The sequence below is a fragment of the Lissotriton helveticus genome, chromosome 8 (assembly GCF_964261635.1).
Source record: "Lissotriton helveticus chromosome 8, aLisHel1.1, whole genome shotgun sequence".
In the NCBI taxonomy this organism is placed as follows: Eukaryota; Metazoa; Chordata; class Amphibia; order Caudata; family Salamandridae; genus Lissotriton; species Lissotriton helveticus.
The window spans coordinates 419,890,861-419,918,278 of record NC_136069.1 but is presented as its reverse complement, the minus strand read 5'-3'; the positions used below and the strand labels follow the sequence as shown (position 1 = coordinate 419,918,278).

General features: G+C 44.5%; 1 protein-coding gene across 1 annotated transcript in view; it reads left to right on the top strand.

Annotated features, from left to right (window-relative positions):
• FAM124A (family with sequence similarity 124 member A) overlaps positions 1 to 27,418 on the top strand; it is a 216,084-nt gene that overhangs the window by 73,197 nt on the left and 115,469 nt on the right. Inside the window, exon 2 of the mRNA XM_078656017.1 lies at positions 15,146 to 15,177. Coding sequence (XP_078512143.1) covers positions 15,146 to 15,177 — 32 coding nt within the window. The remainder of the gene's footprint in view (positions 1 to 15,145; positions 15,178 to 27,418) is intronic.

The window sequence follows — 27,418 nt, the reverse complement described above, 5'->3', positions numbered from 1 at the left end:
TCTGGAATGTAAGTGCAACATTCCTGGACCTTCAAAGCCTTACAGACTCCGCCCTCTTTTGCTAATAAGACATCTAATGCAAGCCGATTTTGAAGAACCATAGCCCTTATCGATTGCATCTCTCCTTCTACCAGCATTAAGGACTGAGCAGTGCTGGCAGACAACCTGTCGACAACTGTTGCCAGTCGTCTAATTTTAACATCATTAAGGATTATTCCCAAAAGAGGGAACATAGCTCCAAAGACATCTCCAACCATTTCGGCATCACCTACATCTCTCCTTCCCCTCGATGATGTCTGACCCTCAATGATCACTAAGTCTTGTGCATGATATATTTTGGGGAAGACAATTGCCAAGTAACATGATCCATACCAGTTGTCAGGTAGTCTCACGTAAGCATTTCTTCCACATACAAAATACACATTTGGAATCACTTGCATTCCCTTCAGGAAATCCCTAGTGTAGTACTCTAAATTAAAAGCATGTTCACAGTCAACTTCACCCACGTATACATTTTCATAATACGTTTTGGCTCGGTGAAGACATAACTTTCCTCTCTGCGCTTTATCTAAAGCTATTGGACCACTACTACCCTTTCTCTTATGTGACTTCTCTTCCTCGGTCCAATCTAATTTCCCTTGTCCTGATTTTTTCAAAATCTTTTGTCTCCTGTAACGATCATCCACCTGCCCTATGAACTTTTTCTCGACTTCTGACACCTTGCATGTCAGATTATTTCTACGGGCATGTGAAGTATCTAAGGTAATCCAAGGAATGAAGAACTTGGCCAATCTGTCTTCACTCTTCCAGTAATCCCATTTGTTCATCTGCTTATAATTTGGGACTTCCGGCAACACTGAATCATAATTTGAGAAATAGTATTCAAAACTATCTCTCTCATAAAATATACTAAGCAATAAGCTACATGTAATGCCATATGTCAGAGGGAGGTGATGATAGCGAATTCCTTCATCTACAGACGCAGGCAACTGCATGCAGACGTAGCAATCCTTAACCTCCATGGCATCCACGTATTCATATAAAAGTTTAGCATAAGCATTTGACCTAAAGTCTCCTTGGGACTCGTCTACATGTAACCTGCGGGCTTCTGCAGCTAACAACGCTTTCTCTTGAGTGTTTTCCCTTTTCTCACCAGCAACAATAGGTGTAAGCGTTACTACAGAACTCACATCAGTTACCTTTACCTCTTCTTCATGTCCCTTTATATAAGAAATTGTTACCACTAAAGCTATTAATATTATCACTCCTACTATTAGTGTACCTATTATACATTTAGCTCTGCGGTTCGGGGTGCCGGCCTCCATTTCGTCAGATATTATAGCTCTCTCTTTATCTTTGCAAAAAGTTCCTTTACTCTCGTTCCTTTACAGTCTCTTTTCAATCCTTTTTGTCGTTAGAATCCACACAGCTGGAGGCTGACAGCCTTTTTCGCAAAAGTCCTTTAACAGTTCAAAAAGACAACCCTAGCCCTTCTCCATCAACTCAAGGGATTCCCTAAAATTCTCTGCTTCCTGGGCGCTAGGTAATCTTCTTTTTCTGCTTGCTTTATTTACAAAGTCCTTTAACAGTCAACTATCAGATTTGTGGTTGCAGCTTCAATAGCATAGTTCAATATTTCCAAGCGAAGAGTGTGCTCTTCATGTGCTGTTATCGTTGTACCAAAGTCGGGGAATTGCAATTCTGTAAGAAACATATGTTTTAACTTGCTGAGGCGGGGAGGTCTGGGGAGCACGAATGTTAGTGACCCTTCTTGTTCGACACCGGGTACCAACAGTCGTATTTCCACGGTGATAATGGGCTCAGAACTGGACACCACCACCGCTCGGATCCTCCCTGTCTCCGGTTTCACAGACATTTGTCGCCAGATATGTCCACTCAGGTGTGGAGTATCTTCTGTTAGGCACACGCACTCTTCTTGACCTTCTTCGGTCCGGTGCCTCAGCGCCCTGAGCACCTTCTTCTGGGTCTGAGTCTTCTGATATCGGAGGAAGGGTTGCTTCTGGAGTTGACCTCAGGCTAGAGCTCCTTCTTTGCGGCCAATTAGCTTCTCCACGTGCCCTTCTACTCCTTCTCCTTCTGGTCTGTTCTCGCTCTCTTTCAGACCTGTCAGGGTCAGACTCGTACTCCCAGCTACTTTCTCCTTCTGTAGCGTCTTCAGTTTCGCTGTTGTACTGACCGTCCTCAGCTTGGTCAGACTCGTTCCCTGCTTCCGCGGGCACCTCTACAGCTTGACTAGCCCCCTCTATGGCTTCTTGGTCCTCAGCTGGACGTCCATCTGAGAGAGGAGCTGTTTCCAGAGGTGCTGGAACCCTTTTCGTATGTGACGCGTGGATCCAATTGGGCAGGCCTCCCACCTTTACAGCTGTGCTTGTGATCAGGATGACCTGGTAGGGCCCACGCCAACGAATATCCAAGCAGCTTCTTCTCACATGTTTCTTCACCAGGACCCAGTCCCCAGGATACAGGTCATGGCAAGGGCCCTGGCACGCTGGAACCTCTGCAGCCTGTACCTGAAGAGACACAGAACGCATTGCGTCAGACAGCCCCTTACAATAGTCCAGGATCATATCATCTGTGATATTTAACAGTGCAGTAGCTGGAATAGATGGCAGCCTCATTGCTCTCCCCATTAACACCTCATGTGGTGACAACCCTGTTCTTCTGTCTGGGGTACTACGAAGGCTCATGAGAACTAATGGCAGGGCATCAGGCCAACTCAGAGTCGTTGAGGAGCAAACTTTAGCTATTCTGGACTTGATCGTGCCATTGATTTGTTCCACAATTCCTGAGGCTTCTGGTCGGTAACTGCAATGCAGCTTTTGATCAATATTTAGTGCAACACAAATCATCTTCACAAGCTCACTGTTAAAATGTGTTCCCCTATCTGATTCCAAAAAGGCCGGCACCCCGAAACGAGGGATAAGTTCTCTAAGCAGTAACTTAGCCACTGTGAGGGTGTCGCACCTACGTGTAGGGTATGCCTCAACCCATCTGGAGAACACACAAACAACCACCAGGACATAGCGGAGGCGGTTGCATCTTGGCATTTCAATGAAATCTATCTGCATTCTGTTGAATGGACCTCCAGACCTTCCTATGTGACTTAGTGCAACTGGTGTTCTTTTTCCTACGTTCAGCTGCTGGCAGGTCACACAACGCTGGCACACTGCTTCTGCTGCTATTCTAAACTTAGGATTGTACCAAGTCTGTCTAAACACTCTCAGCATAGCATCTCTCCCTAAGTGTACGGGACCATGTATGAGTCTAGCCATTGGACTCACCATCTCATTGGGCAACACTGCTCTGCCGTCTGCTGAGACCCAAAAATGAGTCTCACCCATTACACATCCTGCCCTTTCCCATGTTTCTTTTTCAGAATCTGGAGCATTTTCTTGCATGATTGACAGTTCATCCCAAGTATCAACAGTTTCCAGTATCATGGCTAATTCAGTTCTTACATTTATTCCACCCACATCCACCTCTGTGAAAGAGTAACCTTGTTCCGCGCAATACCGCGCAACTTCATCTGCATATCTATTGCCTTTTGAAACAAAGTCCTCATTTCTGGTATGTGCGATGCACTTTACAACTGCGATACTTGCTGGACATTGCAATGCTTCTAACAACAGGCGCACAAACTCTCCATTGCGAATGGGAGAGCCTGAAGAAGTCATGAACCCTCTTTGAGACCATAACTGCCCGTAATCATGAACTACCCCATACCCATACTGGCTGTCGGTGTATATGGTGACTCGAATTTGATTGCCTGCTAAGCAAGCACGTGTCAGGGCAATAATCTCGGCTACCTGAGCGGAGTGTACTCCTTCCAGGCACCCAGCTTCCACAACTCCTTCAATTGTACAAACAGCATAAGCTGCTCTCAACTGCCCAACTTCGTCTCTTACACATGAGCCATCGACAAAGAAAACTTCGTCTGGGTCGGTCAGTGGCTCATCTACGATGTCGGGTCTGGGTTTGGTGCATAGTTCAGTCACATCGAGACAGTCATGGTCTGTATATTCATCATCATCATCAATATCATTTGGAAGTGGCATTAAGGTAGCAGGGTTCAAAACAGAGCATCTCTTGAGGGTCACATTCTCTGCAGCAAGAATAACTTGCTCATAGCGCGTGAGCCTGCTATTGGTCAGATGCTGTGTTTTGGTCCTGGTCATTAACAATTCAACAGAATGTGGCACGCACACCTCTAACGGGTGCTCCATAACGATATTTTCACATCTCTCAATGCTGACACCCGTTGCAGCAACGGATTTGAGACATCCGGGCAACGCTGCGGCTACTGGGTCTAAAGTAGCCGAGAAATAAGCAACTGGTCTACGGGCATTCCCATGGATTTGGACCAACACAGACAACGCACAACCTTCTCTCTCACAACAGTAAAGAAAAAATTGTTTATTGTAATCAGGCATTCCCAATGCCGGAGCACGACACAGGTCCTCTCGCAGCTGTAAGAATGCCATCAAACAGTCTTTGTCCCATGGTACCGGATCACTCACCTCTTTGTGCGTCAGTTTTTGCAAGGGCTTTGCTTTCAGTGAAAAGTTCACGATCCACTGTCGGCAATAACCCACCATCCCTAGAAACATCCTGACCTCTCTCTGTGTCTTAGGCGCGTTCATTTTCATGATCGCCTCTATCCTGTCTGGTGACACCTTTCGTTTGCCTTTCTCAATTCTGTGTCCCAAGTACTGCACTTCTGTCAGGCAGTACTGCAATTTTCCCGGGGACACCTTGTGCCCATTGGCAGCTAGGTGATTTAACAAAGCAATGGAGTCTTCCCTGCAAGCTTCTTCTGTTTCTGACGCCACAAGGAGGTCGTCTATGTACTGGACCAGAACTGACTTCTGGGGCAGCACTAGACTTTCAAGATTTTTCTTCAGAAGCTGGTTAAAGATCGATGGACTCTCTGTATACCCTTGAGGGATACGACACCATGTTAGGACGCGATTTTCCAGCTTAAATGCGAAAAGAAAATGGCTATCTTCGTCCAAAGGGATCGAAAAGAAAGCCTGACAAAGATCGATCACAGTGAACCACTCAGCTTGGAATGGAATCTGAAACAGTATCACTGATGGATTCGGTACCACTGGACAACATGAAACGACTATGTTATTAATCTTTCGAAGGTCCTGCACTATCCGAAATTTCCCATTTGGTTTCTGCAGACCCATAATCGGGGAGTTGCATGGACTACCCACGATTTCTTTCAGTATTCCCTGTTTAATCATAGACTCGATCACGGGTTTTATGCCTGCAATCGTTTCTGGAGTCAATTTGTATTGGGGTGTTCTTGGGAACTCAGCATGCGGCTTCACTACAATTTTCACTGGGTCTACCCCTTTGACCAATCCAATTTCTTCCCCAGTGAAATCCCATACTTCTGATGCCACTGTCTCTCTCAAGTCCCAGGGAAGCTCGTCTACTGTCAAAGTAGGGTACAGCTCCACACATATTCTTGAATTCGCAACTTTGAAATCTGCATCATCATCATTAGTCAATACCTCCACTCCCTGAGGTGTACAGTATATAGTACAATTCAATTTACACAACAGGTCTCTTCCTAGCAGACACACAGGGCTTGAATCGCAAACCACAAACTGGTGCTCATCGCTGTACTTCCCTATTTTCACCTGCACCGGTTCTGTCAATTGGCTGGTTATTCTCCTGTTTGCGACCCCTACCACCTGTATGGTCTCTCCGGACATGGGCAGGTCTGGAACTACAGCTGATCTGATCGTGGATCTAGTGGCTCCTGTGTCCACCAGAAATGTCGTAGGGCACCCTGCTACTTCTGCTTCTACATAGGGTCCCCTCTGATCTACCTCTAAGGCTGCCCCAAGGGTGCAGTCTTCTCTTTCCACTCTCTGTCCGGTTAATGGGTCCACATAATAGCACTCTTCCCCTTCCACAAACAGGGGCATTTGTCTATAGGTCTTACCCATACTCCCTACTCGAGGAGGTTGCGGGAACTGGGCTCGGGGAGGAGCCCCCCCCCCTTTGAGCACCTTTCCTTGGTATGGCGTTACCCCTCTTGTAGGCGCGCTCTGAACCTCTTCCTCCTCTATCTCTTGCTCTCCTATCTCTACATTGTAGGGGCACTCGCGTTTCCAATGCCCCAGCTCGTTGCACTGGTGGCACCTAGTCGTTTTCTTCAAGGTAGCTATGTCTATTCTGGGTCTAAAGGTGGAACTCTCCTCATTACCCTTGTTCTGACTGTACTGCTTCTTACCTCCTGTACCTGTCCCTTGCTGCTGTTGCTGCGGTCCCCCTTTGCCTGCTGCTTGCATCTGTACCACCATCAACTTTTCCTTTAGTTTCTTAGCCTTGGAATCTATCTCATCACAGCAGTACCTGGCATATCTCAGTATTTCATCTAGGGGTTTAGTTTGCCAACAAATCGAGTGTTGCTGAATCATTAAACTAATATCCGGTCTCAGTCCCAGGACGAACTTGGACACAAATTGCCCTATATCTTTTGGATCCATTACATCCAAGCCGCTATACTGTTTAAACGCCTTCAGCAATCTCTCGTAATATTCATGAACTGTCTCTTTGGGTTCCTGTCTCGTTCGGTCTATTCTGACCCAATCTATGTCTTGCATTGGCACCTTCTCTTTCAGCCAAGTCATCACTCTCTCGAATTTTGCCATCACAATCTCGGACGGCCCATTAGTCTTGGCATCTCTCTCTGGCTCCGTTGTGGGCCACTCAGCGCTAACCTTGCATGCTGTCCACAGATCTCCTGGTACTACAATGTCAAACAGCGTGTTCAGATCTATCCATAGGACCTTGGAGATTTTTACAAACCTCTCGACTTGCTTGTACCACTCCACAGGGTTCTCTCGTAATTTGGGGAAAGAGGTGGTAAAAGCAGCTAAATCTCCCCTACTCCAAGGGACATGTACATAGTTCCCATTTGCAACTTCCCGCAAAGGGTAAGCTTCTATTCCCTGCTGTCCTGGTGTCATACCAATCATGCTTCTCCTGCCGGTCCCTTTCTTGGACCACCTCTCTTCCCACTTATCTAGTGCCCTCCATGTCCTTATTCCAGTGATCAGTTCCCTTATGTGTGTTTTCAGCCCAATCGTTCTCCTCTCATCTAGGTCTCGATCTGAGTAATGTAGCCTGTGGTTACCCTGTAATGCTTTGGTTCTTGACAAGTCCACCATATATTTGCCTGCTAGTTCGACTAACTTCTCATGGACTGCTCTCGCCTTTCGAGTGATGTCCTTTGCCATATACAGTATTTCATCCTGTTCATACATTTCCATTCTTTCTAAAGGCAGGGTACCATCTACCATGTCATCCAGATCTGACCTTAAACTGGAGACATCAAGTCTCTTGGCTCTTATCTCAGCTCGCAATATGTCTTTCGAAGGGGGCTCGCTGGTCTCCCTACCATCCCAACTTCGAGCTCTGCGTTTGGGCTCAGGAGAGTTAATGGGTGGCCTCCCTTGCTCCCATCTCTCCAGGTCCCATGCTCGGCCATCCGATCTTGGAAGGTGATGGAACACGGGCCTGTTATCCCTACTCTCTCTCTGTCCACTCTCGTCTTCTTCTCTCCTCTCACCGCACATCTCTCTGTTATTTTCCCTCTGGTCGCTACACTCCCTTTGCCTCGTATCGCTCAGTATCCGATACGATCCTTCCTGGTTCCCCATATTCCCTGGGCTGCGCTCATTTCTGTCATCACAGGGACTATGGTGCGACCTCTCACAACTCCCATTCAGTTCTCTGGTGCCAGGTACACAGTGTGGACACTTAAAGCTGTTCCTGTACTCTTGCGCTCTCCTCTCCCCTTCACTGAGTATTGGGCACGCCACCCCTCCACTCCCGGGGCCCCCGTTTTCTAGGTCTGTTCTACCTCTACTCCGGGCCCAATGGGTGACTCCCCTACTCCCTCTACAATCCCACTCCGGGCTACTCTCCCCAGCCCCGCAGTGAGTCCGTACTCTGCTGTCCTGACTTTCCCTTTCTGCTTCTGCAGCATTAATGCACTTTTGAGCCTTCACTGCCTCGTCCCACTGCTTCATGTACTCATTTAGCTCTTGAAAGGATTTTCGTCCAGATCCCCTCAGATCCATTGGCCATCTGGGGCCCCCAGGATCTCCCCCTGGGTCCCCTTCTGTGTGCATCGGGGTGCTCCACTCTCTGGGTATCGGCATCTGACTTGGGGAGTTAGTGGTATCGTTCCTCCTTGCCTGCTCTGCTCTTTCTCTGTCTTTCCGTTTCCGTTCTTCCCCTTTTGCTCTCTCTTGGTCATATATCGATATTATAGGACCTATGGTAACAGGTACCTGTAGTGCATCTGGTAATGGGTAGGATGTGGCGCTTTCCGTTTCCGGCGCTCTTTGTACCACAAACCTACCGACTACCTGTTGCACCTGACTAGGCTGGAGCAACTCTTTCTTTGGCTCAGGATCCCACTCTGAACTGGGAAGCGGTCTATGCTCTCCTGCATTGCCCCCCTTTGCTCCTTCAGTATTCTCGACCTCTCCCCCTGCTCTATTATACGGGGGTGGCCTGTCTGTCAGTAATCTGTTTATCAGGCTGTCCTCTGTTTCGCTCTCATCATCTTCTTCCAGAGGGCTTTTATTTACTGGCGCCTCTAACACTGGGTACAGTTTATTTATTTCCAAATTATGCACTCTCCATCTTTTAGCATCCGCATCCCACCTGGCATCCTGCACTGCCCTTACCGAGCGTTTCACCCTTTCTTGTCGTCTGTTCATATTCCTTTCATGCGCTGCCCTAAGCCAGGCATCAAGGGCTTCGAACTGGGTTGGTCTAGGCAAGGGTCTCTTTGAGGTCATGACTGATTTCAATCGATGTAACACCTCTAATCTGAACGTCCCGTACTTCGGGAACGTCAGTTCCTCATTTCCTTCAGTAATCTTACTCCACTCTGATATCCAAAGGATCGTATGCAACCCAACATTTACTGCCATATAACGAGCTGGCGTACCCTCCGGCGGGGCTTCTTCCCCTTCATACGATCCTCCCTTCTCTTTCTTAAACAGCGCTTTTAACCATTTAAAACACTTCATAATTATGCGCACAAAATCCAGCCTCGCTACTCTGTTTACTTCCTGATGACAATCCACCAATCCTGTCGCGGCTTTGCTAGCTTGGCCTATCACAGCGCGGTCTTTCTCCTGTCGGCCAATCACGTCGCGACCCTGTCTGACGTGTTCGCTAGCTGGCCTATCACAGCGCGGTCTTTCGCCGGTCAGCCAATCACTGCGCGACACCACCTGACGTCACTTTTCTCCGCTTCGCAGCAGCACCCCTCCTTTCTCAACTCGTCTCCCGGTTATGCATGCGTCCCATTCATACTCTGAAAAATGACTACTTCCGACCAAGCGGTCACTTCTCTCGACTGTACGTCCACAGTCTATCTGTAATTGTCAACACAACTGACGAGATGTCTATCGTCTCTCTGATAGGTTGCTTACACACACAGTAACTTCCGACCAGCGTCCGTTACTCACGCACTCACTCTTACGTTCCCCCTATCTCGGTCTCTCGGGTGATCAATGGTACCTCATGACCCCCTTCACACTAGTTGACAATTACTCTGGGTGTCCGATACACCCGAACCACTTAAGCTCTCCTTGAACTTAAGATTTCCACCGGTTGCGCGCGCTCACAACCTGTTCCACAGTCACTCTACAGACATTCAACTCCGCCAGACATTACAACATAGATACAATACAAAAACACCGCAATCTAACACGCATAACCCTTTATACTCACTCTCGACCGATACTGCTGCTTTTTCTGTCTCACGTCATCCGGATCTTCTTCTGCGGGCTGTTCTTCCGATCATCGATTTCTAGGGGCCTTGGGGTAAGCTAACCTGGCCTAGGTCACCGTCCTCAAGAAGGCAACCATCCTCTATAGCTACCAACTGAAAGGGCGAGATTTTGATCGATACCTTATATCTATTGATCCAAACCTCGATCTGGTCGACTGAACCTTTGTTGCCTGTCTAGGAGGAAAACAGTACACCCATTTCCAAGCCAGTTCACCCAAGAAAGGACTCTACTCTCAAAGATCACGGACAACTTCTAGGTTTCAAAAGTTTATTGTAAAGATATAATGAGCTGCAAATACAGACATCTCAGAATGAGATTCACGAGATACACAGGTCCAATTACATACATGTGCTCTCGAAAAGCCCTCAGACGAGCAACAGAAATCACTAACACAAGTTCTAAAAATAATAAAGCTATCAGCATAGACGCATATCGCTCCTTCATTTAGATTGGAGGAAAACAAACACAGGTTAGGCGTCCCTACCCTGTTCTAGATGGTATCCCTACTTAACCAAATCCCAACCTAACAAAGGTGTCAGCAATGAATGACCCCCAAGGGAAGTCACCCACTCTAAGTCTCTTGGTGAAAACCTAAAGTTCTCCAGTCATGACCCCTCTCTGCCTACCCATCCGCTCTCTAAAGGGTCCTCAGGTCTCTGCTCTAACTCCACCCAGGGGTGCTGTCCCTAATACAAAACAGTCAACAACATTTGAGACGCCCCTTGCGAAACGCCTCTCACGTGGTGCAACTTCAGGCTTTTTCCATGATGCTTTGTATTGGGCCTCAGATGTTAGAGTTGACCTTGCTTCTCAGACTCTTCTCCGGCCCGCTGATACCCCTTAAACATTCCAGAACCCTCCTCCATGTCTGGGCCGTCCACTGAACAGACCTCTATTCATTCATTTATAATTGGATCCCCCCTTTCCTGTTGCAGACAGATATCTGCCGCCAAGAACCCAACTCTCATAGACTTCTAAAAAGGCTTGCAACATTTCTCAGCCCAGACATGTACGTGTAAATCAATGCTAAAACATTTCAGGCCTACAATATTTCTCATTATGATTATAGCATTCAACTTCTTCATTTGGTTAAAGCATGTTAAAACTCTTATTCTATTATTCAGTAAACATTACTATAAATCATGGCCCATTAATGCAATGACCAAAAACGTTAAAACAATCTGTGTCGTGAAAAGAAACACCTTCCCTTTAGCTCCAGCTCTGGCCCTGAGGCCTACCACGTTCTGCTCTTAACCACATACCACCTTATGTTTTAGCAGCTTCACGACATGGATTCAAAAAAATAATCACATCTAATAAAGTCATATAATGTCACACATTTCTGTATTAGTCCCACTTCTACTTAAATCTCTATATTAGCTATACATTTTTGAATATACTTGCAGATACTATTAGCACTCATGGCATTTCTCTTCATGTTTTGTGCTTACTACAGGTAAGTGTGATGTACTCATACAATTAAATCAGTTTGCGCTCTCTCACTTTAAGGAGCACGTGGTGGGAAAGACACCCAACAAGCATTGTCTCATTGAGCGGACCAGCAAACCGTTGGCCATACATTGTAAACATTCGACCCACGAGTCCCAGAATGCGTCCACCCAGGAACTGAGCACTGTGAACAGATTTAATGCTACCATTGTTTGGAAAGTTAACAAATTGAGACCCATTAATGCTTTGATTAACAATGGCATTTAATGCAGGTATTACATTTGTGAATTCAATTTCTGATTCCGAATTTGCCTTTGCTTTCTCAGTGGTGAATTGTTTTTCTGTTTTACTGCTCTTTTGAATTCCTTTTAAAATATATGACTACCCCTACCAACTATTTGAACGTACTGCATTGATGACCCAGGCCGGGTGGTTTTTACTTGGGCGTAACCCCGTAAAAAATCAACACTCATGAGCAATCCCAACATGAAGGTCTCAGGCAGAGAGCGAAGATGGAGAGCCCTGCCTCATTTCCCAGTTATCCTGAAGGTCAAACAATTGGATCGTGTGCTGTAACTGCACTGCTGCATCCTATAAGAAGAGGTCAGGAAGACCCAACTTTCCTTTTGTCCAAGGGAGCTTTAAAATGTCTAGTTTAACACAGATGGGATTCCCTGCCCACACTAATGCGCTAAGTATCCTATCGAGCTCCCGGAAAGCTTCTTTGTCAGAACCTTGATAACGATGCCCACTTCTGTTGAAATCTATATTGTTCTTCTGAAATCTCTTATCTGTCAAATGCCCTAAGATTAAAGAGGGTCATATGCAGCTATGTTGCATTTATATGCTTTTGATAACAATACTCCCTCCATTCTATGCAGCTTAACATGGTGGCACAATTTCAATAAAGATCATCCACTTTAACCCCTTGACCGCGGCGAAAATTCCGCCGCGGTGCGGGTGATTTACGGCATGGGCGTGGTTCGGACGGCCCCCGGCCGTCATCCGCACACGCCCACCGTGAGGTCGGACGGCCGCCGGCCGTCCGACGCATGGAAGGGGTTAAAATAGACAAACATAACTTAAATCTAGTCCAACAATGTGTATTTTGCTGTTGCTCAATCATGTCTGGGCTCTTGACCCCTGTGTGTCATGTTGAGTGTTTCTTCTGATGCTCTTTATTTGTGACCTTAAATGTTACCAAGGACTTTTAATATTCCTGCTTGAACAAATTGCCAGATTTACACCCCTCCCCCCCCAACGTTGGCAACAGTATCTCCATAATGGTTGCTTTTTCTTCTGGTGTATCCACGTCATGAATCCTGCTTGTGTGTTTGACGATCGGAAAGTACAGTCCTATTGAATCTACGGTGTACATAACTCGCTTCTGGTGTAGTTATTCCTACACCATTATTTAGATGTTCTAAAACCATCTGCAACTAAAACCTTTCACAGTAACTTCACCTATCTCTCAAGCTTCTGTCAGGAGTTAGGGCCAGTTGTACAAACCTATCTTAAGGTTGCAAACACTCTGATTATGAATTTGCGACAGCGAAATAGGTTTTTCCTATGTACCCATCACATTCTAGGAGTCTGTAGCCTTCTACCAAATCCTGAAATGGGATTCCTACTTCATACCCATTCGCTATTTGGAAGTGGCGTATTATAGCTGTCTTTGCCACATACTGAATTGCTGTGAGATGTTTCAATGATATATGACTGAAACCCGATCACAAAGCATTAATAAAAAAATGATCAACTCCTGAGTTCAGGTGGGAAGCCATTTGGGATCCCTGTGATAGCCACCAATCGAAGTGAGTCACAATTTGCAGCCTACCTCACTATTAATTATGAGTTAGGTCGAAATACACCCCACTTCAAATCTGAACGTTACTAACTGACGTGTTAGCACATAGGGTGGTTGATAAAATTACTTTCTGTTCCTAAAAATACTAGTCGCAAATTGAGGCCAGTTTTTTGCAGCCAGTTTTTCGTACATTGGTAATTTTATTATTAGTCTAAAATGAACATGCACCAAAATGTTATGCCGCTGTTGCCTCCTTCATGTGTGATGGTCCTACTTTTCATGAATGATCTATCAAAATGTGCTCATGTGAGGGACACCAGATACTGGTTATGGAAAATAGCTTGAAGATGAAAGCCATAGGATTGCCACTTTCGTACACTTCTTCGAGGGCCTTAATGTAAATATTTTATGGAATATAACTTTTTTCGATATACAAGAGCACATAAAGGAGTATTTTATGGTATAAAATGAAACAGAATTACTGGTTCTGTAGGTGAATGGGAAACACACACAACACTGCCATCCTCAGGTGGCTGTACTCACGCCCCGTAAAGCAAAAACACCCAATTCTAAAATGTAAACTTATCCCACTAAATATTGCATAACAAACCATAAAAACAATTTTTTTTTAAAACAAGCACCCTGCCACAAACCAGATTCCATTTCAAACAAATATGACTGGAAATAAATTGCTATTCCTGAGAGCCTTGTTTGGATCTATTTGGATATTACTAAATTATCCTGGTGTGCCATTTAGAACCTTACGTGTCAGCTGCTGCTGAAATCTTAATTGCTAGGTGCTTCTCACAGGTAAGTGTAGAGTTCTGAATACCTGGGTCTGAATTTGAAACATTGTACTGAGGACTGTGCCATTTTGCACCTGTAAATGGGCAGTGTTGTACCAGGACAAGTGCTAATGTTACAGGGCGAAACACCTTTTGTGCTGAGAGATCCTTGCATTAACAATATATCCACTGATGAATCCGTTCAAAATGTAACTTCCATTGAATGACTCATGCAGAATCGCACTTTACATTGGTCAACCAGTCAAAATGTTCGTTTTACACTGATCGGGCAGCGTAAATGTCATTCTGTACCTGTCGGTGCAAATTCTCGCAGAGTAAAATTGCTGAGGCTCATTTAAAGTTTTGAGGCAAATGCAGAGCATTCTACAGGTGCAGAAAGTATTTTTCCTTCTGAAGAACAGCCATTTTGGTGGGAAATATTTTTTGCAAGTAGATCTACCATGCCACGCGGGCACAGCAATCCTGCTCTCACAAATGTGGACATTGGAAGTGAACTTGCAAACTGGGAGTAAAAACTGAGACACTAAAAACATTTTCCAGACACATGGGTTACGCATTAAAATATTTTGCCGCGGGGCCACCTAGCTTTCAATAATGGTTCTGCACGAAAGGGATGCTGGTGTAAGTTTTAGCCCACCCAGTTCCATTTCTACTGGCACCAAGACAGCAAAATGGGTGTTCTTGAGGGCAGAACTAATGGCAGCTCTGACAATGACAACACGGCCATGTGCTGCCAGCACACTTCTTCTAAATGAGCATCATAGTCATTGGTGCAATAAACCTAATCCGGTTGTCGGCTGTCAGCCATCTACCGTAGGGTGATACTCGTAGCTGAACACATATCTCCAGTTGATACCAGTTTTGCCTTCTTTACCAAGCGAAAACAGCTTTGTAATCTGTTTGGTTTCATACCAGTTGCTGCTGTTTTAGCCGCATAGTCAATGATTTTTGATTGACGCTGTATATTTTTGATGGTGTACATTACGTATGTAGACCCACGATCCAGGCAATGTTTCGTTGATACCCTACCACAACTCTAGAGTATTTTAGAGAACATGGCAGAGTCATTGTATGTTAGTTGCTGGAGTACTTACTAAGGGCAGCCAGCAGAGAAGGTGGGAAAGAGATTACTTTGAATATCTTTAGTAATCCTAGGAAAGAATGCCAAATAATGACAATTGATGTGGAGCAGTGCACTTCAACTCTTGTGTTTTTGTTTGCAGGTCTGACTACAGTCGCATGTCGTCCACCAGCAGTAAGTACAGTTTTATTTATGTACTTCCTTCAGCGTTTGGCACGTTTTTTTATGATTGTGTACTGCTTCAATCAATGTGTACACACGTACAATGTATTTGTTGCTTACCTTGCTTTGATGTTGTAATACTGAAGGTTGTCCTAGGCCAACTGGCCACGTGGCTTCTGTTCCCTTGTGTCTTACAAACAGCGGGCGCTCTGAGTGATGTAGCAGACCCCACACCTCCTTCCAGATGCTGTGCAAATGCTTATATCTGATTTTCTGGCTTGTGCTGAGGCACAGTGCGTGTAGATGGAAGAAGCAGGCGTGGACCACTTTGTGAAATGTGGCTCTAGCGCACGGGTGTCAGTCAAAGGTCAAGGAGGGCCAGATCCATGTTACATATTTTAGGATAAGAAGGCTGTGATGCCAGAAACCGGTCCCCGGAAGCTTGTTTCCTTCCCAGTATAAGAATTGGCTTGGTAGTTTGGTTTGCCCTGTTCCCATCATGCACTGGGACAGGAACAGACTAATTTGCATATAGCCAGGTTCTGAGCTGGGATGGTGCATTGAGCTAAAAAACGGTGATGGATTAAAACCATGATCTCTTGACTTGGTAAGAGTATTCTGCATCATTCAGAAACTCTGTCCATCACCACCCCCCTTTTCCAAAATCGGTTTTATCCACACTATGTGTGGGAGGGTATGCTCAGACGTGAGTCCCTTGCTCATTGCAGCATCAGGATTCAAGCAAGCCGGGCCGAAGAAGGCTGTGATGCCAGAAACCGGTCCCCGGAAGCTTGTTTCCTTCCCAGTATAAGAATTGGCTTGGTAGTTTGGTTTGCCCTGTTCCCATCATGAACTGGGACAGGAACAGACTAATTTGCATATAGCCAGGTTCTGAGCTGGGATGGTGCATTGAGCTAAAAAACGGTGATGGATTAAAACCATGATCTCTTGACTTGGTAAGAGTATTCTGCATCATTCAGAAACTCTGTCCATCACCACCCCCCTTTTCCAAAAACATATTTTAGGATATCCAGATGAAATGCATTTGCATAAAAAATAAATGAAATGGCATGCATTTAAATAGTCAGTGACTGCCCAAGAACCGGAGCAAGGGTAGGCTAACAAGCAAGTTGCCACCACCCTTTTGAGTGGAGCAACACCGTGCTCCCTTATACCCCCGTCGGGCGGTAGCTCCTGTATATCAGGTTTTCATAACGCCCAGTACAGGACTACTAGGGCCCCACACCAGGCTACCTTCAACAAACGTAGAGCCTGTTGATAACGTAGAGCCTGTTCATAGCTGTGCACCACACTTCACATAGGTCCTGAAGAAGTGCCAACTGATTCCTTCGGAACAAACAGGCACGAAACATGTCGACCCCACCCTAGAGACTGCCCACTGGGAACATCACATTCCCATAGGGCGTCCACTCGTATTTTAATTAGGCAGGAACTACCTTTACCATTAAAGTTATTGATTATAGGACAGACCCTGAACTATTTTAATTCACCACTCACGTGCACACATACTCCCACTGCCCTCACACCCACACGCACCCAACGGCTTCTTAAAAAGATCTCTGACAAAGAGCCCCGGAAACAGTGAGCCCGTCGAGTATTGCAGCGCCGGCCCGACGAGGAGCAGGGCCCAATGATGAAGCATGACACCTTTCGGAGTGTGTGAGGGCAACATGACAAAAGATTTGTCTTTTCCACCTTCCCTTCCATCCCCCCTCTGGAAACTGCACTCCCCTTGTTAAACATGCCCAAGAAATCTGGCATGGGTTCTGCTGTTCTTGTCATAAGTTGTTCTAGAGAGAGGATTGAGCACAGAAATTGGAGAAGGTAGAGTCCAGGCTCACATTCTATCTTGTGCACTAAATCACATTTGGTTACGTGTGGGTAATATGTATAGACACATACATACATACACACACACGCCTGTGCATACTTGCAGGTGAGCAGCCTGCGTCCAGTAATGGATGATAGAGTCGTTCAGAGGCACTATTGAATCTACAGTTATAGGCACTTGAGTGAGCTGCGGACTTACCGCTCCCTCGCTTACCCTGCTACGCTCCAAACTATAGAGGCGTTTAGTCACTCATATCCCCACAGAAAAGTAACTCAAGGACAAAGAGGAACAGGCCAACAGGCAGAAACATGCTAGATTTCCAATCATTTTAGAAAAAAATACTGACTGAGTTAGCTGATGCTGCACTAGGGGCTGAGTACAAAACGGGTTCCAACAGGAAGAACGGGTATAAATCGGGCTCAAAGCAGAAATAGACCACAATGGGTCAAGAGCTGGAATAGAACAGAAACATGGGCAAAATAAAACCCAAAGATCTACTTTCTGCCCTGGACTCACCTGGTGTGACAACTCATCCATGTGACAACAATGAGTTAGTTAATGATAAACTAAGCTGACCCGAAACTCAAAAAGAGCTCTAAAACAAACACTCTAAGCCCTCTTGCTTTGTTAATTTGTTTGTCATTAATATTCTAGTTCTGTTTTTGCATAGAGATGCAGACCTCCCGATTTAGGCATACATCTCACCATGTGAGGGGAGGAGCAAGTTGTGTCTGGCGAGAGGGAGAGGCCTTGAGACCCTTACTCTCACAAGATAGGAGGGGGTGGAGCCGTGGAGAGAAGGGGAGGAGCCTTGGAGAGGGAGCAGGGCTGATCAACGCCCTCCACTACCAAAAAATAGAACCAAATATTCTGAGGGTGATGCTGATGTCCTGTGAGATTGCTGACCCACATTAACATTAGCTGTGAGCAGCTTCCAAACACAAGCTGGAAACCCCCTCTGCACCAGGGGGTTCCAGCCCGGGGCGGCTCCTCCATTTGAGCGGTGGAGCATCGCCCCACAAAGAAAAGCCCCAGGCCACAGCTGAAAAATAAATGGTAATAAAGGTTATTTATTACCATTTTATTTTTCACAACCAATCCGCCATGAACAGAGTGTCATGACGGGTTGGGCCATTACTGCTGAGTGGAGGCAGAGAGCTGTACACTTAAGTTTAAAATGCTCATGTCTCTTTGGCCGCCCATCATGTGACGGCCAGCCAGCTAGACATGCGCATTTTAAACTTCTCTAACTCATCTGTCTAACACAACTGGGTTAGAGAAAGGGCAGATCTCCAGTGCTCTTAAGAGCGCTGAGAGAGCCCGCTCCCTCCATTACTGGTGCTTCTCTCATGCTTGTGAAAGTAGGGCCATGATTGGTTAGGGGAGTTGACTGGATCCTGCCTTGGAGCCTTCCTCGCAGAGAGAAGACCGATCGAGAAGGAAGTCACGTCGCACAGGAAGCTAAGTGTATTTTATTGAACTTTTTTTCTGTGCCAGCCACCTCACCACCCTCAGTACATGCCGGCCGCCACTGGTTCCAGCTCAGGTTATCTCCCACCACGTAATATTGGCTCCTTGCCGAGAGACTACATGAGCAAAGCTGATATCATGTGACCCCCAGTGGCATTGTGTATGTTAGTGTTGGCCGGTCTGGAGATGAATATAATTTAGGAAATGGTAAATTTTCCAGCATAAGTGATCCATGGTGTTAAACCCTGCTTTAGATATCACAGTACATTATCTCACGCATAAGACGTTATAGTTTGAAGTGTGTGTATGCTCAAGTGAAATTAGAAAAAAAACAGTCTCCCCTTACAGAGAGTGGATATTTACTTCTGATGGGGGAAGGAGAGGCTCCACCAGAATACGGGGGCATATTACCAAGCAATAGCGATAATTATCGCTAAGCTTGGTTAGCGGCTATAATTATATCACCACGCTCCGACGATTTTTACCGCTGAGATACCTTGATATTATCAAGGTTTATCTCAAAAGCGGTAAAAATCGTGCGAAATGCATGAATATCGCTGAAAAATCAGCGATATTCATGCATTATCGTGACAATGCTCTTAGCCATGTTATCCACCTTCCATTGGATAACATGGCTAAGAACTGCTCTGGGCAGGCGTTAGCTTTTGGAGATAATCGCGCTTAGCGCGATTATTTCCAAAGGTAGGTAATAGGAGATATCGATGTTAGCGACTGTTTCCAGTCGCTAACATCTTGGCACGCCCACTTTGCATGTCATTAGCGATAATTATCGCTGACATGCAAAGTGGGCCCCAAGATGATCGCTATCTCATAATAGCTGTCGCTAACTGGTGTTAGCGACAGCTAGGTAATAGGGAGATAAAATTATCGTCGCTTTAGCGGGAAAAATGGTAATATGCCCCACTGTTCCATGTGAACTGCTTCCGATCAAGCCTGAAATCAGCAAAGACCTGTAAATCAATCATGGTTAGCCAGGGAAGAGTACCAAGGGAGTGCAATGTAGAGTTGGCAGGAGTTGAGCCTCTCGTTTATCCAAGCAGTGGGTGATTTATGAGCAGAAAGAACCTTTGAGTGCTGAGCATGGCAGGGTAATGTTCAACGCTGACAAGCGACGGCATTGGTTGACAAATGGGCAGCTAGCCTTGACAGAGGATCTGAAATGAACCCAGCCTGCCCTCTGATCCCACTAGGTGTCTTGAGCAATGCTGTCCATCAGTAAGCGGTCATCGGTGGCCCGGCTGGATGGCTAATGGCACTTTGCATAACGCAGCTCGAGCATCTGCCTGTCTGAGGGGGATTGCTGCAGGAATACAAATGAATGACTGAGTTATGTTGGGCTGTGAGTGTCATATCTGCATCTATGCTTCTGGCCTCTCTACTGAATACCTCCTCAAGGCCCATCGGTACCTGTCTCATCTGCCTTCCCATGAGCAGTTCTTAATTTAGTTTATCTTAGCATCGCTTCATAAGTAAAACTTCCTTTGTCGATCTCTCCCTTGGACTCGCACCTTGACACCTTCGGGTAATTGTTCGCGCTCAATAAATCCTTATAACATAACATACTTCTTTAAGCAGAACTTGACCCAGTGTATTTCTTCATTTTAAAAAAAAGTGCTCTGCTTACTTTGTAATTCCTGCTCTGGAAAGGAAGGCTTTTAAAAAGCACGCACAAGATTGTGTGTACTTGTCTGGCTTGGCTTGCCAGATGTATTTCTCACGGTGCAGGATTGTGGAGCGGGCAAGAAAAGTGTAACTACTAATGCAATCCAATGTAGTTTGAAATGAATAATAAAAAAACTTCTGTACATTTTGGACGTGTAACCGAGACATAAGGGTTGGGTTCTAAACCCACCCGTTGAGTTATTGACTTACTAAGTGTGTGATAAATGAAATGGCGCACCAAATCCGATGGAAATGCTTCTTATTTTAGTGTTTAAGCAGGAGAAGGATGGGAGGAGGGGTTGAACCCCCACTGCATGTCGTGATGAGCAGCTGTCCTCCAGCACGCGGTGACCTTGCCGGCAGGGGTCACGGTCATTGTGTCCATTACTGCTGCGTGTTCGGGTCACGCACTCCTCGTCGGTGACAGGCATTATCATTGTCACAAAAAGCCCCCTGCTCTGGGGGCCAGAGGCGGCCAATGCATGCCAAATATCCTGCCTCTTTAGGGTGGAGGCCTGTAGCCCCAGAGAGATTACATGCCATATCTGGGGGATAGCGTGTCTCTCCATGGAATGAAATTGTATTTTGTAGCACCTCAAAACAAAACAAAATAATGAAACACCCGCTAGGCGTGAGACACTATAAAGTAGCCCTTCGAATCCTTCCGTCGGATACAAGCTCCCTCCTGAGGTATTTGCCCCCAGTCTCTATCAATACGTAGTCTGAATTTTAAGGAATAGGTTGCGCCTACTGTTATGAATTAATTGTTTTTAAGTATTTTAGCTTGCTTTTACTCTATTTGGCGTGATTATCGCCCACATTATTAGTAACATTTTTTACGACTGTTTTATTAGTTACATTTTACCCAAGCATGCACCTAATTATCATGACTCTTGAAGCAATAGTTTATTCAGTTGAACTAATTTAATTTCTGTGGTGGGTTTATGATTTCTGCTTACATATCTTCATGATGAGAGCAATGGATTATTGTGAATTATTACAGATAACTCCCATTGGACTAATCCACTTAATTATCTGTAATTAATTTTTTCCTGTTAAGGTTGTCGTTTGAAAGTGTATATTGATTTTGGGAGAAATTATTTTTTCTGAAGTTTTATGGGGATAGCCCCGAAATAAGCTTATTAAAAACCAAGTAAAACAACCGAATACATGACTAAACATTGGAATAACATAGCAAGATAACACGTAAAGGAAATTAGAACAGGTCAACCAGGAGCCAGCACTGTATGCAAGCAGAAAAATCGTGCAAATAATCTACGTAGTGTTGCAGCACAGCATGATGACCAAGAAGCAAATGTTACTGGAACATTTGAAAGAAACCATTATGGAGACGAAGACAAATAATAGTTTAAAAGTAAATATAAGGAAACAGTATTCTTGCAAGTTTCTGTAGTTGGTTTCCACATGTGGAGTAGCAATTTCCTGTGTGAAGTTGGGTCCAGGGTGGTGCGCTTAAGTGAGACCATGGACAGCAGCAAGCAGGTACAAATTAGAGTGTTATGATGATAAATACGATGTAGAGCATCGTGGGATCAGACACCACGTCATCATGGGGCATACAAACTCCGCCTGTGGTCAGAACTCCCAAAATTCCAGCTTCAAATCACCCTATGGCTGAATAATGCACAGTTTGTGACCTTGAAATAGTCTCAAGATGAAAACCATTCTTACTGGTTAGTAATGTTTTCATTGTCGTTTGGAAGCTGATTGGCATTTCAGCTTCTAACCATCCATCACATGGTATGCACATAATTGTTTTGCATTTTCCTCCATGCTCTGTAAACTGTAATTTCCATTAATCAACTTTTTCATTTTCATTTACACCCTGTTGCCCACAAAAGTTACCCTCAAAGGAAACCTCACATTCCCACAAAATACTATTTAATTTTGAAAAGGAAAACGCTTAATGGACCTTCAATAGGCGTGCTCCTTTTTGAAAAGTGAAGAGACTCAAGGGCATCTAGAAGACTTGGCCACATTTAATGAATGAATGAAGAGGATATTTGTAGAACGCAACTGCCACTCACCAATGAGCATCCTGGTGATATACTAAGTAACAGAGTGAACCCTGTCCCAAGCCTAAGTAAGTCAGTTAAATGAGAGTATGACAAAGAGCGTCCGATGCTTGGAAAAGCCAGGATTTAAGGGATTTTATTAAATGCATCTTCGGTATCTATAAATCGGAGATGCAGTGGGAATTGGTTTGAGCTTTGGTGTCTAATACCATAAAAGGTTTTCCACATCCAGTTTTTAATGTGAAGGAAGGTGACTCCAGCAAATTTGCACTCGAAGATCTTAAAGTTCTCGAGGTCCTGTAGTGGCAGAATCTAGCCATAAGATATTTAGGTCCTGTTGCCTTGAAGGCTGTAAAGACTAGCAACAAGATCTTGAACTTACAAACTTTTTAGTACGGTTGATACAGAGCTCCATTTAGGGAGTTGTAACACCAGCTTGGCTGCTGCATGTTGGACCATCCGAGGTTTGTGAATTAGTTGCTTTGAGCAGCCCGCATATAGGCTATTACAATAGTCTAGTATCGATGTAATGAGGGCAAATGCCATTGTTTTACTAGTGGTGAGAGGAAGTGGAAGAGTTTTTTTACACATTTGATCAAATTAAAACACATACCAGCTACTAGAGTATGAAAGGTGAGTTCTATATCAAATTTGACCCCCAGATTCTTTGCTACCTTGACCGTGTCTAGTGGAGGAGGAACTGAAGTGGGCCACCAGCGTACCGGAGAAAAATGATTTGATTTTCCAAAAAGAAGGATTTCCATTTTACCTGTATTGCACTTAAGATGGTTGTTTTGCATCCATGCAACAACGTTGGAAAGACACTTTTGAAAATTCAGTTCAGGGTCAGTAGACCCCCTCTCAAGCGAAAGGATCAACAAGGTGTCATCCACGTAAGAGGTGGTTGCAATTCCATAGGAGTCAATCAAAGGGGGATGGCCTATGGTAATAACATCCTGTACCAATTATTGCCAAATTCAAGCTGGCTATTACTCCAGCTAGTTCCCCTTCTGCACACTACAATTTCAAATATGCTTGTGAAAATCATTAATAGTGGTGTCCAGTATTTTTCAACACAGTTTTCTCAGTTTAGATCCTTCACTAAATCATCATATTGATAGCTCATACACTGGGTGTTGTGATAATATGATTTAATCAAATCAATCCAAGTGATCAGTTTGATAGATTATACATGCCCTAGCTACCCAACACACGTTTCACCCCTTGTGGTAACGTGATTTTTGGGTCATTGTTTATCTTTGGGCTACTGCCAGTGTCTTCAGATTGTATTGTTAAGCTATTGGGATCACATATTTCACCTATTGTAGGAAAGCTTCCTCTATCTAAACAGAATTTACTGATATTTTGGAACGACGAAGAGGAAAGCCTGATTTCCTGCCTTTCATCCGTCCTTGAAACAATTGAACACCTCCACCCACTGCGCTTAAAGTAAGTAACCTGGGAGGTCTACTCCGCTGTGAGCTCTTCCTCTTTCACCAAGCATTACATTGGTCAATATGTTCAACTTGCAGCTTTGCATACACATAAAACTCTCCCCACTCTTTTAAAGCAACCAGTGGAGCTGGCAATATTCCTGATGATCACTGACTCAAATTGTTGCAACGTTTTGTAAACTGGGCTCCCAAAAACGAATTCACAGGTTTCTGAGTTTCAAAAGTCAGATGACCGGAATTCTTTATTTCAGTAAAGTGACTTGCATTGGAGCTGGATAGAGTGTGCTCAGATATATTCGGGTTCTAAGGTAAACAATGACTAGGAAAGAGCCCAAAGGGTACATTTATTTATGCAAAACCAAGAAAATCTAATACAGGTCCTTTTGGGAAAATTTAAGAAGAAAACCTTGGAGACACCACTGGCATGGTAGCAAGCGCACTATCGTCCAACTAGCATGCTTTGATGTTAGTGATATTCAAAAACATAAAGCTGCTCTTCAGGTGATTAGATCAGTAAGGGACAGTAATCTTATTTCCCTAACCTGGGCTGCTCTTCAGATAAAGCATGTGCACAGGAATTAAAAAATGTGTACTTGTATAAAAAGAAGTACATCTTTTGCAGTGAACTGAAAGGACACGACACTGTCTATACTAAAGAACAACACGAGGGATTTTTGGCAATTATTGGCAAAAGAGGTAAAGAAAAGAAGTTGAATTTCAGGGTAGTAACTAAAACCAAAATGTCTGGTATTCATTTTAGAAACTTATACACAAAAGAATGATTCTTGGGATTCTAGGGTCAAGATACAATGAGTAACTTATTCCCTTCTAGATGCTACCTTGAAAATGTATGCTACTACTTCATCCTGAAAGGTGGGCTTTTGAAGCATGCATCATCCATGGATATTATTTGGGGGTAGTCAGGGGTTGCAGATGCGACCTCTAGCTTGCTCCCTGCTAATCCTGGCACTTTCTATGTGACCCCTGGCCTCAGAGGAGGAAATGCTTTGCCCCTTATGAGGCCAGGGCTCGCAAAAGAAGTGCCTGGAGTACCAGGGAGAAAGCTAGAGGTCACAGCTGTGACCCCTGACTACCCCCAATTGACATCCATGACATCATCTCAAGAAAGCAGGGAGCTTTAGGAAAATCTACTCCACGGTGGACCACTGCCTGGACCATTGGGCAGCAGCAGGGTAGACGGTCCTTTCAGTCAGAAAGCTATGTTGTTGCTTTATTGAATTCTGAGCCGCCTTTGACCTGGTCGATTGTGCAATATTGTGACAGAAATTAAAAGACGCCAATATTCCCTCGAATCTCTTGCCATCAATCCAAATGCTCTACTTACAAAACTGGGTCCAGGTAGACCTAGAACGAAACTGCACCATATCAGATCGAATTCCTGTTAATAACGGGTTGCGTCAGGTATGTGATCTTTCCCTCCTCCTTTTTAGTCTCTTCATCTCCAACTTTCTAAGCAAACTATCCTTAACAAATTCCTTCTCCCCACAAATTGGAGGTCAAAATAGTCCCAAGCCTAGTATATGCCGAGGACCTAGTCCTCATGAACTATACACCAATCAGCGTGCAGCAAAAACTTAACACTCTTTAGGCATACTGTGAAAGCAATAAGCTTATGATTAAAGTAGATAAAACTAAGACCTTAGTTTTCTCAAAAAACCTAAGAAGTTTGTTTGATTTCTTAATAAAGTCCCCTAGAGCAGGCCAAGATATATATGTATTTGGACCTTTACTTCTCTGGCAATCCGCGATGGGACAAGCAGTTTAACGTGCTAAAAACCTCTCTAATGACAACTGTTAATGTCTTAAAGAGGTTTGATGACCAATATGACGGATTAACAGTGGATCCACTGAAAACAGCAATACAAGCTAAACTGGTCCCTCATGCTCTATATTTGGCAGAATTCCATATTCAACGTTACAAATAGTGAGAAGCTCTCAATATCGCCTAGACCTTCTTTCACATCAAAACGTTAAATTTGCCAGCAAGTCCCACTTTAAATTTGATGTGTCTAATTATGATAAATCAATGAAAACTGGAAAGGTATAAAACATACTTACCAAAACTGCAATGGTACTTAACTTATCGGCAGATAAGGCCTACTTACTGTCCCAAAAATCTGTAATGCACTCCTTTGACAACCTGGGAGACCCTGGGGTTTTCCCCTATTTATCGAATATTTCCAATAAGATAATCAGAGATCAAATTTTACACATTCCCATTGGTGTTGATCTGATGTGGAGAATCCCCTTTAAGCTGGATAGAATTTACCAAAAACCAAGGCCTTCGCCGATGTGCTCTTGGTGTGAAATACAGTGTAACTCACTTACTTCTCGATTTTTTTATATTTAAAAGAATTAAGAAAACTGAGCCTTCACCCTATTTTCAAAAGGTACATAGTCCATTCAAAGACAGAAGCACTAACCTGCTCCCAGTTTAGATTGAGTGATATTTGTATGGTCATTTATTGTAGTATTGAATAGAATTTTAACTTCGTAGATTTTAACTGCTTGGATTATTTAACTGAAGTACAGTGCACATTCATTTTGTTGCTTTTGTGATTATTATTAATTTGGCCTTAGTAGAACTCGGAGAGATTCACTCTCCAAAATTCTGCTGAGTTACAAAAAAACGTAGTGAGATTCTTGAGAATTCCGTGTACAGGCAGAAATAGGCAAGTCGCCCTGCTCGCGCTGTGATTTACAGCCTGATTCATCATCGGCGTGTTTTGCGAGTCTTTAATAGCGATTCATAAGGAATCGCTATCACAGACTCGCAAAACGGTATTCATGTAGGAATCGCTAAATAAATTGCGATTCCTACACATTCCTTATTTGCGATTAGCAAATTAGCAATTTGCTATTCACAAATAAGATAGCGATTTCAAGGGTGCAAGGGGTGTCCAAAGGACACCCTGTAGCACCCCTGAAATGTAATTTACAGTGGTGTTGCGCACACACATGTCCGAAGAACATGTGTGTGTGCAACATGCAACTTAGAAAAATGCTTTTAAAAGCATTTTTCTAAGTTTTCGCTATTTACCACGAGGTTTGACCTCGCGGTAAATAGCGGCCCGAAATTGCGAATTAGCAATTTAAAAATGGTTGATGAATTGCATGTAAGGAATCTCAAATAGAGATTCCTTAAATGTAATTCCTCGCAATTTAGCGAATTAGCAATTACCGATTTTTGCATTTGGGATGATGAATCCCAAATGCAAAAATTGCGCTCGCAAAGGGCCAGATTCTCAGAATCTGGCCCTTTGCGAGCGCAATTCGGCTTGATGAATCAGGCCGAATGTGCCGCAAGCTCATTGCGTGCTTGAAACTCAGCATGAACTGCACCACGCGGCTCGCCAGAGGGTGCCTCTTCTTGAGTTGATTTGCCAGCTTTCTGACCATGAACATCGCGACCGCCCACATTGGAGTAATCTCACCAGTGCCCTCCTAGAGACCGAAAATCATCGATAGGGGTACCAAATCTCACTCACGCTTGCCATCACACGCAAGAAAAACTCCACCGCTGGTTTCTGGAATTTGACCCGGACTCCGTATAATAAGCATACGGTGGAGTGGCCAAAATTCTACCAATTTCGCCGGCGGAGCGTAATATATCGCCCACCCCTTATGTTCTGAAAAGCAATGTGATTCAGTGTGTAATCTTATATGATGTGTACATACAACACTAATTAGGGCCACTCTCAGGAATTCTATGTATGAAGATTTTGTCTGTTTCTGTG